The 12,938-nt window shown below is 33.8% G+C and overlaps 1 protein-coding gene across 2 annotated transcripts in view; it reads left to right on the forward strand.

Annotated features, from left to right (window-relative positions):
- Positions 1-12,843, forward strand: part of LOC111047038 (sushi, von Willebrand factor type A, EGF and pentraxin domain-containing protein 1) — a 71,198-nt gene extending 58,355 nt beyond the window's left edge. Inside the window, exons 51-58 of one of the 2 annotated variants that reach the window (XM_039422364.1) lie at positions 919-1,070; positions 2,098-2,284; positions 3,736-3,860; positions 4,048-4,198; positions 5,353-5,551; positions 8,027-8,226; positions 9,304-9,417; positions 11,095-12,843. In XM_039422364.1, the coding sequence (XP_039278298.1) occupies positions 919-1,070; positions 2,098-2,284; positions 3,736-3,860; positions 4,048-4,198; positions 5,353-5,551; positions 8,027-8,226; positions 9,304-9,417; positions 11,095-11,126 (1,160 nt within the window). In that variant the 3' untranslated portion in view covers positions 11,127-12,843. Of the gene's footprint in view, positions 1-918; positions 1,071-2,097; positions 2,285-3,735; positions 3,861-4,047; positions 4,199-5,352; positions 5,552-8,026; positions 8,227-9,303; positions 9,418-11,092 lie in introns of both variants that reach the window. The other variant, XM_039422356.1, reaches the window with a different exon arrangement.
- The last annotated feature ends 95 nt before the right edge of the window (positions 12,844-12,938 follow it).

Below are 12,938 nucleotides of genomic sequence, written 5' to 3' on the forward strand. Positions count from 1 at the left end.
ATGAATTATCGAATTTCAAAACAGAATACAGTGATTTTATTCCTCAGAATAAGTTGTGATTGTAGAAGTACAGAAAACGCATAAGCGATTGTATAGCCATGCAGTAGTTCTGTGTAATTATTAGTAGCTCTAGTGAGACAAAAAGAGCAAGTAGTACTGAATAGTTGGCTAAAACGTTGTTCATTTGTGTTGTGGATGTTCCTGTCATGGAACTTGTATCATAGTGGCAGCCGCAACTATATTCATAATGAGGATTTGTTTGACCTTTTTTCTCAAATCCCAACACGTAGTTTTTATATGCGGGGAAACATACTCACATTTTCAATCAGTCAATCAATCAATAATTGTATTTAATTCAACACAAAATACATAAAATAAATCAAAATACAACAAAATCACATCAAAAATAAGTTTCTAATAAAATACAAATGCAGGCTTCATGGTGGGGTGTGCTGAAAAGAAAAAAGTAGAGGTTATAGAAGTAATGAATGAATGGTGAAGAGCAGTGGAAAAGGGAAGAAATGGAGAAGAAGGCAGGAGAAAAAATATTACAAGTTAGTTGTAAAAATAGTACATTTTAATACCATATTTTGAGGAAACCCATAGAATATCAGCTTAGAATCGTTTGTGCCCCGAATTTCAATTGATTGGTCCAAGTTGATTGAAGCTAAATATAGCCTACATACACTAACTCCATTTTGTCAATATTTGAGTTTGTCGATTAACTTGACACGTTGAGTGCGCCTCCAATATTCAGGCATGGCCAGGTGTGCTATAAATGTCCCCTAGTTCCCGTAGCTGTCTGGGCCTCTATGCTATACTGTGCCAAAGTATTCAGAATACACATAGGAATCAGTAAATCGAATATGGGGTCGTTGGATGTTTATGTGTTTTAATGTAGCGTTTGTTGGTTGACAGAGCGTTGCCCGGCTGGCAAGTACTACGATGAGGACGCCGGCCTTTGCCGCAGCTGTGGTCACGGATTCTTCCAGCCGAGTGAAGGTAGCTTCAAGTGTCTGCTCTGCGGCCTTGGCAAGACCACTCGCACCACAGAGGCTGTCTCGCAAGAGGTACTCTACAACACTCGATTATAGAATAGAATAGAAAATATATTTATTGCTACAAGAAAAACATAACATGAATATCAATAATAATTTGATTATTAAAAAAATTATATACAGTATTTTATGACGACCTGTTGGACGTCTGCCAAGTTGAGCTATTTTATTGTTTTTAAATGTACATGTATCACTAAATAGTCTGTATAAATCAAGTAAAGAGTTGGCCCTCCATCCGAAGAAGTTAAGAAAATAAGAATTTAGATTGAGACTGCCCTTTATCTGAAGGAATAACAGCGTTGCCAAATTGTGTAGATTTGCAACTTTCTCAATTCAACACAAAATTTAATTTCTCATTTAACTAAATTGTATGTAGAATATCATTGCCGATATTCCAATATTGCTGAAAAAGTTTCTGGGTTGAAGGGTTTAAAGGAAATCTAATTTTTTGATGAAATTGAAAATCTTGCGAAAATATGCTTGTCGTAATAAGTAATAATTTTATATAAAAATAGCATGAAGAATTTTTCCTTCCTATTGTTGATCCGACCTATAGTCATTTTTTAATAAATGATTAAGCTCGTCAATGTCGATTCGAGCAGAAAACATTAAATCTTCGACATGCTAGAAACTATTTACTAGTTTGTGATGCAAACATCACTTGAAATTATTGGCAAGGAAAACAGATGAATCGTAAACAAATCTCTCCCAAATTTATATCGATAAAAATAGTCTTAATATAAATGAATTATTTACTATAAACGGTCAATGATCCTTTTTCTGTTTTTGTCTTGATATGCTTAGATTTACCTTGATAGCTTGTGATCAGGGAATTGTGCTTATAAAGTCTGTGGAACATCAATTTCAGGTCCTCCTGTCAACAGATCAATTTATCATTTGAGGCCTGTAAAATCTGACACCTGACCTGAGCCAGCCAGTAACCACTGTAATTTATTTGTATTTACTCTTTTTTTTCATCCACTGATGAACTATACGCTTTTCAACGTATCAATGATTGTGGTAAAATTTTGTGTTTTAGGAATGCCGCGACGAGTGTGGCTCGGGAATGCAGTTGGCTCTGGAGGGCGAGTGTGAGCCATGTCCTCGTGGCACTTACCGCACTCAGGGCCTGGAGGCCGCCTGCCAGTCGTGTCCCACCGGCAGAACCACGCCCAAGCCAGGTGCCGCCACTGTCGAGGAATGCTCGCTGCCTGTGTGTAGCCCAGGTAAGCTCATAAAATAACACATTTATTAAATAACAAACAAAATTCCAGCATCACCACGTACATTTCTCAAATGTTTAGTCTGTAATTTAGTATTGAATTGGAGAGTCAATCTAAGAGAGGGCAGGCTACATTCTTCCTCCACCATCGTAGGAAAAATAGTAAAGCAATCATCCTATTCTAAACTAAGCTTTTCAATGTATAATAATATATCAATAATCGTTTATTGTCATAAAACACAAAGTGTTGTAACAAACGTCAATATACAATAAAATTAAAAACAGTCAAAATATTTTTAAAATTATAATAATATAGTCAAAGTAGTATTTTTGTAAAAAAAAATTTACAACTAAATTGGCAAATAGTAATAAACAACAGCAATTGATAAATAGCAGGTATTAAAACGGGATCCAACACAAGTCACAACAAAGCTGTTACAGTTAAACAGATGAACAGTGAAGCTATTCAAAAAAATCTTCAACAGAATAAAGACATCTTTGTGTAAGTAAGCCTTTTATGTGTGACTTGAATAGAGAGGTACTCAACAGTCTTACTTCAGGGGCAAGATCATTGAATAACTTAATGGACATGTTTCTCCAATTCCTATGGTTACTCGCATATTGGTGAGAATCAATTCTGAGATTTAACCTTCCTCTGGTTTGATAATTATGTATGTCACCATTTTGACTATAGTCATTAAGGTTTTTTTCATGTACATCAGACAAGTAAAAACATATAAAGATGGGAGAGTGAAGACGCCTAGTTTACGAAAAAGCGGCCTACATGTTGCTAGGGGTGGTGCCTGACAAATCATTCGAATGGCCTTCTTCTGGAGTCTGAAAAGTTTAACAGATTTCCCCAGAGCTGAATCCCATAGGCTAAATGGCTAAATGTAATTGAGTGGTATGCGTTGATAGCGTTCGGTTATCTTGTGAATGATACAATTGGAAAATATTTCAGTTATCTATGAAAATAGTTGAGAAAAGTAGATGTTAAAATAACAAATTTAGAGTTACAAAGTCAATAGTTATACTGTATCTCTTTTTCTCATTTCTTTATATCTGGGTTCTCATTTACCATGCATATTGCTGTTCTTCTAAGTTGATTATCGAATTAAATTGGATACCATAGATTCCAAGGAAAATCACTTAACTGATCAGTTACAGTTATCCTGTATTCGTGTTTCATAAACTGATTTTCGGCTTAATAGTAAGATTATATTGATATTGCATCACATTTCGGTATTTGGCATTGATTTTGCTATGATTAGGTGGATTAAAGTTGAAATTCATCCGTTGAGTACTTAGGCATTGCAGAAGTAATTTTTCTTCAGTGAATCGACGTAAATAATTCTGGTAGAGTCAATCTGGATTTTATTCAAATGTCTACAAGCTCCTATCAGTTGAACTTTGAGTTGTATTGAAATTACTTATGTTGGTTTTTGTCTGTTCTAGGAACATTCCTGAACGCCACTCTGAACAGTTGTGTCCAGTGTAAGAAAGGAACGTACCAACCGGCTGCTCAACAGACCATGTGCTTGCCATGCCCACCAAACACCATTACTAAGAATATCGCTGCTGTAAGTCCGCATTGTGATTATCACTTTCAGTAAGGTTAATTACGTCAAGTTGAAATTTAAATCCCCTTTTCTTATCTATTCGTAATTTTTCTCCACTTGTTCTTGAATAAAATTTAACTTTTTAATCGTGTATAATTTTAGAGCCGTTGTCTTTCAAACAAATCATTTTTCTCACATTACTTTTCAGACAAGCAAATCAGAATGTTGGAATCCATGTGAGATGAACGGTCCTGAAATGCACTGTGATCCTAATGCATATTGCTTACTGACGCCAGAAACCAGCGATTTCAGGTGTGAGTGTAAGACTGGATACAATGGCACTGGAAAGGTTTGCAAAGGTAAGAAAAAATCAATATTTCACTCTTTTCACTGGTCGTATTTGATTGGTTTATTCAATTAATGTACTTGGAATTTTCACTTTCACTTCGATCTGATATACTTTTTATATACGTTTTTCATAATGCTATTGTATATAATGTAAGTTATTGTTGTGTTTACGGTAATTACTTCCAAGTATAAAGATTTTGTAACATTACAATTTTTCATAAATTTTTTTTTTAAATCCAGAAAATATGCATTTTTGATTTTCCATTTAAATAGCTGATTTTAATTTCTAAAAAAACTAAGCCAGTACAAGAAAAAAAATGGGAAAATGTGTACTGTATCCAACTATCCTTGGATAAAAAATGAAATTATGTATCTGGGCTATGACTTAGCTCTCATATATCAATAAATAAATTATTACACATGACGCCAAATCCATAACATCCACATTTCATTCTTAAACAACTTGGAAAACAGAGAACTACAGAAGGCCAGTTCACGGCTTTGAACTTTTTATTTTCAATACTTATTATTTGATATTCAATACTTGATATTTTATATTTCATATTTCAGTTTGAAACAGCACAAAAATTCGCTCAAGATTGGAAAATGTGTCCTGCTTAGTTTAGTTTAGTTTAGTTTACTTGTTCGTCACAATTACTGAACTGCATTAAGGGAGCAACGATCCCGCAGTATATGACACGTCAAAGTTTAATCTAATATCTACCATCCCTCCTATTTCAACACTACAGATCCCACATAACATACATCAATCAAACACTATTCAACAAGGAAGTCTGCTAACCTGTACGGACACAATACAATAAGGAATTCCCTGAGTGTTTTTTTTTAACTCCTTCAAGCCATCAATTTCTCTTATGTGAGATGGGATTGAATTAAATATTTTCATTCCCATATAAAACGGGCCACTCTCCAGCAGGCTTAGTCTGTGATGTGGGTAAACAAAACCTCTAAATCGAGTATTATGGGGATGACTCACCTGGTTCTCCTCATACATTCGTCTATTTTTAAAAACGAAGATTGCTAAATCTAATATATAAATAGCAGGAGCCGTCAGCAATCTCTTTTCTTTAAAATAAGGTCTGCAAGAGCGCATTGTATTAATAAAACCTTGGTATAAAACCTGACATTGCTATTGTTATTGCAGATGTTTGCGAAGGCTACTGTGAGAACAATGGCAAGTGCGTGAAGGACTCGAGAGGGCAGCCATCTTGCCGGTGCGTAGGCTCGTTCATCGGCCCGCACTGCGAGGACAAGTCCGAGTTCGCCTACATCGCCGGCGGCATTGCTGCAACCGTCATCTTCCTCATAATCATTGCCCTCTTTGTCTGGATGATATGCGCCAGGTACAACAATGCAAATAACTTACACTTCTATTTTTATATGAATAACTCTACCAAACTAATATTTAGTCATATTTTGCCCCCTAGAACTCCTCCACTAATAGCCCCTTTTACAATTAATGGGCCCGTTCTGTGTACATGGAATGTGGTAAATTGTCCGATTCACAATTTACCAAGTAAAAAGTTCTGCGTTCCATGGGAGGAATTTTGACATATTCTGTTTCAGAAACCTGTTCCAGTTCCAAAATCCTGCCCCACAGTCGAAGTGTGGTAAATTGTCCGACCTGGTACAGTTCCAACTATCTGAGCTCTCATTGGTCGATTATTGTAGTCTGCTTGCTTCTCTGCGCATGCGCTGATAGTTTGTTCAACCAACAATATGATGTTTGATAACCATCCATTAAATGATTTTTTCTCGATAGAAAATTTGAGAGTAATGGAATAAAAGAAATTTACACTTTTCTAGACGGAAGGTTTGTAAAACAGCCTTTCTTCATTCACGCAGCTAGTAAACGACACATTTTAGTGTAAATCAACTTTATATGTGCGCGCCAAAAGCTTGAATCAACGATTTTGAAATGGCGTTCCGTGGGAACATTTTGCACTAGTCACGTGATGGAAAAATTTTTACGATTGGAACTGGAACAATTTACTGTACACAGAACGTACACAATGTTGAACATATTTCGAATAATTCAAATAACAGCTGTATTGATTGTGTTGAATATTTTGTAATAATTGATGATTCAATATTGTTTTTGAATACCATACCAAATATATATATATATATTTTTGTATGTTTCCAGTAAAAATTTGACTATCTGATAAATTTGAAATTTGATAAATTTGGGCTAAAGTGCACGTCCAGTGCCAACATACCTGTCATCAAATTTTTGGTTGGGATCGATTTAGTATGCTATTTTGAGCACAAAATCACAAAAATTAAACGGCGCTCACTATTGTTTTTAAAATAAACTAAGTTCAAAGTAGCAGAACTTTACATGCATTTAACCTATAAGTAGCAACCATAAGTAGCTAAGGTTAGGAAAAGCTGTAGGTTAGGAAAAGCTTTATGTTAGGAAAGCTTAGGTTAGGAAAAGCTTTGGGTTAGGAAAACTCAGATTAGGAATATCATAATTTGATGATTTAAATAATCAAAATGGCTGCTACTCATAAGTTAAATGCATGTAAAATTGTGCTACTTTGAACTTAGTTTATTTAAAAAACAATAGTGAGCGCCGTTTAATTTTTGTGATTTTGTGCTCAAAATAACATACTAAATCGATCCCAACCAAAAATTTGATAATAGGTATGTTGGCACTGGACGTGCACTTACACCTAAATTTGATTTGATGCTTTAGTTTTTTGGTACATTTCTTGCTAACAAATAAGAAAGCCATTCATATTATTTGTATTTCTACAATGAAAGCATGTTCGTTTGAAGGAAATTATGTTGATAGGTTATCGTACAACTTCGTTAATAAATACACATACAACAATTTTTTTCTGTTCTCATAAATTCTACCAAACACATTATGTGTGCAGGTATAGGCCTACTACACCATGTGCTTGCCAAGTTCTTTTCAATCTAATAGAATTTACAAGGACTGCAAAAAATCGGACGTCCAAAATCTATTGGTGCGTAACCAGACTAAGGCCAGATGGACTAACTAGATTGACTTTATCTCAATCTTTACTAGTTTATTCCAGTAATTGTAGTTGTCATCTACATAATTTTATAAGTTTATACAAAAATCAAATAGATTCTTTGATTCCAAGGGAAAGATGTTGGTGGCTTACAGACTTGTCTACAAATTGACAATTACATTATATCATGGTAGTTTATCTGATTATTGAAGTGAATATAACTTCATTTAAAATGCACAGTCATATTAATGTGAGAGTAAACCATTTTTAAACAGTAATCATGCTATCAAAAAATTATTAGATTGAAAATCCACAGACAAATGTGCAATGTTTAATCATTTTTATCTCTTTACCAAGAATTTTTGCAGACCTTCGCTTCCACATGCTCCATCTCATTATTTTGATGAGTACTAACATAGAGTACTAACACAAAATATAGGTAGTACAAGAAGATATCTCATGTTATTATGTTCCCATCTTTTATGTTAACTTGAGCCGATAGTCCTAGTAATTATTTTTCGTGAAGCTATGTGACGCTGGTAGTCTCTCATACTGTGCCGTTCTCACACTCTCACCTGACCAAATCAGTAATAATAGACATAGTCGACAGTAATCGGATTGAAATTTGGAACATAAACAATCTACCATGGGATATATTTTTATGTTATTTTTTATCTATGGCACTAACTTACTCGTGACTCATTCTCTCCAGAGAGTTGTTGGACATTCTATATATTGTGTTGCAAAAAATAACTTTCTATCGAGAAAGAAATGAATAATGGAAATGTAAGCTAGATCAATGTTATTAATGGATGTTGTTGATGTTTGCAGAGCGGAAAGGAGAAAGGAGCCAAAGAAGTTGGTAGCTCAAACAAACGACCAGACCGGCTCACAGGTGAACTTCTACTACGGAGCTGCGCCTTACGCCGAGTCGATAGCTCCGTCGCATCACTCCACCTATGCCCACTATTACGACGACGAAGAGGATGGCTGGGAAATGCCCAATTTCTACAATGAAACTTACATGAAAGGTAATTTTATTTGATTGCCCAATATCTACAATGGAACTTACATGAAAGGTAATTTTATTTGATTGCCCAATATCTACAATGAAACTTACATGAAAGGTAATTTTATTTGATTGCCCAATATCTACAATGAAACTTACATGAAAGTTAAATTTCTTTGATTGTCCAATTTCTACAATGAAATTTACATGAAAGGTAATTTTTCTATTGGAAAAACATTCTATCCATCCAAAAATATGAGGGTTTCATGTGACACGATTCTGTAGATGAAGTATAACAGTCGTAAAGCCCATTCACGGCTTGAATGATATATTCAGGCCAGGTAAGACCTTCCTGCGAGGAACTCCCCAGCAACAAAAAGCCATACGAATTTACCTTTCCCTGTAGAATGTAAAGAATGCCTGGAGCTCAATTAAGGGGCTCTTATAAGAAAAATATCCTCACAATAATTTATTATTGCTTAGTCAATTTGTTATATTGACTAAATATTCCACTCAGGAACTGGTAACCAATTTAGAATAAAGGAAATATTTTTCAGTATAAAAATATGCATTTGATAGCATGTAACGTGTATACAGTACTAATAATACTTTCGCGCAAACACAAGAATACATTTCTCATTTTATTAATTCTCTAATATTTAGTTTTTTTAAGAAATCAGTTCCAAACTGTGGAAAATTTGTATTTGAATGAACTAATGAAAAAATCATTAAGGGCCGTTTGCACAGTCAAAGATTAAACTGAATCTAATCAGCTGGTGGCTTAAACTCAAAATGAACTACATTATGAAGAACGAGACTTGATATGGATTTTATCCAGTTTAAAATTAAATTCAGTTTGAACTGGCAATGTGCAAACAGCACTTAATGAAGAAAGAAAAAGTGACAGATTCAAGGACAGACATCTTGTGACTATCAACATGTCTGAATATATGAATTTATTACGACTTAATACACCTCTACGGAATGTAGCTTGTATAATATTACAATCTATCAATATTTCTTCAGTCTTCATTACGTCTTTTCAACTGCGTTACAATCCACACTTATAAGTGAAATTGTTTTGCATTTTATCTTGCAGAGAGCCTTCACAATGGCAAAATGAACAGTTTAGCTCGATCCAATGCTAGTATATATGGAAACAAGGAGGACCTCTATGACAGACTGAAACGACATGCTTATCCTGGCAAAAAAGGTGGGTCAATAGATTATTTACTTAATCATATTGCTAGCAGTGGCGGCTCGTCCTATGTGTTCAATGGTTCATTGAACCCCCATAATTGAATCAACTTCCTATACAATGATGAATTTGCAACTCAAATAATTATATTTTTATTTTATACTCATGAAATTACATCACAACATTTTTCATCTACGTAAACTTAACGTCGCTGTTTTGCGGCCGGTGCCTGAGGGCCCGGAGTGGCTTGCTTGAAACAGCACCGAATGGCATGGCGAGGCGGGTGGTGGTGGAAGGCAGTGTTCATTCCCTGATGTGAACCCAAAAACAGGGCTGGGTAAGGTAGTAGAACGGAGGAGGAGAATCGGTTCGCTAGCATGAATCTGGTTCACAATCCTGTCTGAACCAGGTTTGCACGAGTTCATCCGAGTATAGCCGAACCTAGCCGAGGCAATTGAAGCATTCGGTAAACCTCGGAATGAATCGTGAGTATTCGTGATACGGATACAGTGCCATCTTGAACTTGCTTATAACCAATAAATTTAAATTTGGTGGCAGTAAACAGTAAAAAAGCGGTAAACAAGGAGTAGCCTAAGCGTGACAGTTTTGAGGTTATACGATATGGTTTCGGGTATATACTGTATACAGTTGTGATAGATTTCACTGCATTTTTCGTTATATAAATTGTTCTTGCGTGTAGAAGAATATAGTAATTTCTAGTGTGTTTCGTGTATTCGTGAGTATTTCTAGTGTGTCCATTTTATTTTAGTGAGAGTGTGATTATAATTTATTGTGTTACCGTAACAGCATTTTGATGAAGAAATACCGTATGGATAAGGTTCAGTATTTGTTAAATACAAACATTATTAATATTGAGGATAGGTGTGAAATAAAACATGATGGTAGACCAACTCCCGAAGTAAAAATCAAACAAGAAAAATATGAACAGGACAAAAAATCTATATTTGTAGAAAATATGCTTAATCTTTGAGGGGTAATTCCTTGAAATTATTATTGATTACCTTTATGCTTGATTATGCTCAACACTCTATATCCTCTTGACCTTTCTCCCCAATAGATCATGAGGTTGAACCCCCAAGCTAAAAGATCACGAGCCGCTACTGATTGCTAGTTGTTTTATTTTAGACTATTCTACGATTGTTTAGCACCTATGAGCTATGAAAGTTCAGAAAAATGTGTAATGATTGATTAGCACCTATGAAAGATAAGGAAATGTTTAATGGAACATGGAAAATGAACCTGAGAATAATTTTCAAGCTGCATTCGATTGAAAAATATGCATCTGCTTTGTTGATAGCCAAGAAAGCATCCTTGTTCAGATCAAAACTTTACAGTAATAATAATTGTAATTGCATATGAATTATTCAATTATTGACGATTCTAAGTAATAATAATACATACTCAATTTACATTTTTTTAATGTAAATTCTTTCTCATATAACATTAATTTTTGACAAATGAATGATATACCATAGATTTTCATTAGAACAAGGCAGTATGAATAAATGCTCATTTATTATTGCAATATATGGTTTAATAATGAACCATGATAATTTTCCTGTGTTGTGACTGGACCCTACTTTAATGGACGTTTGTGTGGATTTCTGATTTAATTCTTTCTTGAGTTATTTTTTCCTGCTTTGCGTTCTAATAATGTCAGAATTTTTGCAGATAAGAGTGACAGTGAGAGCGAAGGACAATGATAGGAGTCTGCGCAGCGCATAGTTACTGAATGAACCGATAGACCTGTACAACTTCTCAGAAAGCTGACCAAAGATCTGATTTGAGCAGTGACTTTGAATCGGCATCGATCGAGAAGTTTATTGTACACTTTATTTAAATGACTGCTCTATAGTAACACAAATTGTACCTCTTACAAAATAAAACCCTGAAGCCATTGTTAAGTAGTTAGAAGACTTACAGCCAGTACTTCTGAGCAGTTGAAAACTTACAGTTCACAAAATTAAGAATGAGAGTAGTTTTAGTGTGAAAGTGTTTGGTGTGAGTGAAGAATGTGTGATATATAATTATCTAGACGTTTTATGAATGAATCTGCGTACTTGTATATTTACTTGAGTCTTATATTTTCATTATTTTAGTAATCTATTCCTAATCTGTAATAATTTTAAGGAATAATAATGGATGACATTATGTTGGAAAAATTCCAGTATTGATAGTTATTTGATCATAAATAGGTATTGTATTTGTGTTTATTAGATTGACAATCTTGACACAATATTATTGCAACTCATTTTTTTCACTGAAAATAATGGAGGATAATCAACGACTGAATTTACTTTTGCCATATCTTGAGCTGTCGGTCCCCGATACATTTTTAATTTTTGGAAAGTCTGAGTTTTTAATTTTATGTAAATTGATTCAACATGAAAATTACATTAAATAGGCATATGTAATGAGCATTATTCAATTTTAAATTATTCAACAGCAATTATTAGAGTGAATCCCACTTTTGTTGGCGATGTCAAATAGTTAACTGTTTTTCTCTCATTAGCCTATTCATAATTTGAAAGTAGGTTATTTCTGTTTATAGTAAGCAATACATTTTTTCTAAATGATTACCAAATTTTCATAATTATTGAGAACTTTTGAAGTTGAGTTGAGTCAAGCTGTACAATTTGTCAAACATCAATATTGATGCCAATTTACATGAAGTAAATTATGAAGATTTATTGCTATTTCAATTAAACCACTCGTGGTAAAATGTCATATTTGAGTGACTAAAGAACAATTTTAGTAGAAACATTTATTTCTAAGACATCCTGGTGCTATTCCAAATATGACTCAATTTAACAATCATTCAGTTTTTGATTGTGTTCTTATTCCAGTGTTGAAAGTTTGTTGCAATAGAGATAATTAGTAAATTGAATTTGTCCATAGATTATCGTTATAACGAATTAGAATTTAATCAGTTGCAAATATAAGGAGTTCTAATTAAGTATTATAAATATCCATTTTTCCAATAAAGTTTGGAATCGCTGAGTGCTCAACTTCCCAATAATAGTCAGTGGTGATCGGTACCATAAGATATCACTTTGTAAATATGAATGAAGTGTGTCATTTTACTTCAGTTGAATTTTTATTATTCTATTATGAATGAGTTGTTTGAATGGTACATGAAATATTTATTGTATTTTACAAAATGTAATTTGTAAATGATTTTGATTAAATATATTGATTGTATACTTTGATAGCAATGTGCTGAATAATACAAGTATAATTTTTATTGTAAATTTGATAAATATGATGTTCTGGAAATATTATGACCAAAACTTGTATCTGGAAATATTGAGAAGACTCATACTCAATTAGAATTACTTTGTTGGATATATTTTAGTATGTACTGTACTGTATTTTACGCTCCTGAAATTTTTAATAATAAATTTTTATACGAACGTAAAAGGTGTTTGCTCATTTTGCTGAACATCGTTATCTTATAAACTTTCTATTCCATGTTTTCTATACCTCGTCCTAATCCATAACTGTAGTGTGTTACC

The sequence above is a fragment of the Nilaparvata lugens genome, chromosome 1 (assembly GCF_014356525.2).
Source record: "Nilaparvata lugens isolate BPH chromosome 1, ASM1435652v1, whole genome shotgun sequence".
In the NCBI taxonomy this organism is placed as follows: Eukaryota; Metazoa; Arthropoda; class Insecta; order Hemiptera; family Delphacidae; genus Nilaparvata; species Nilaparvata lugens.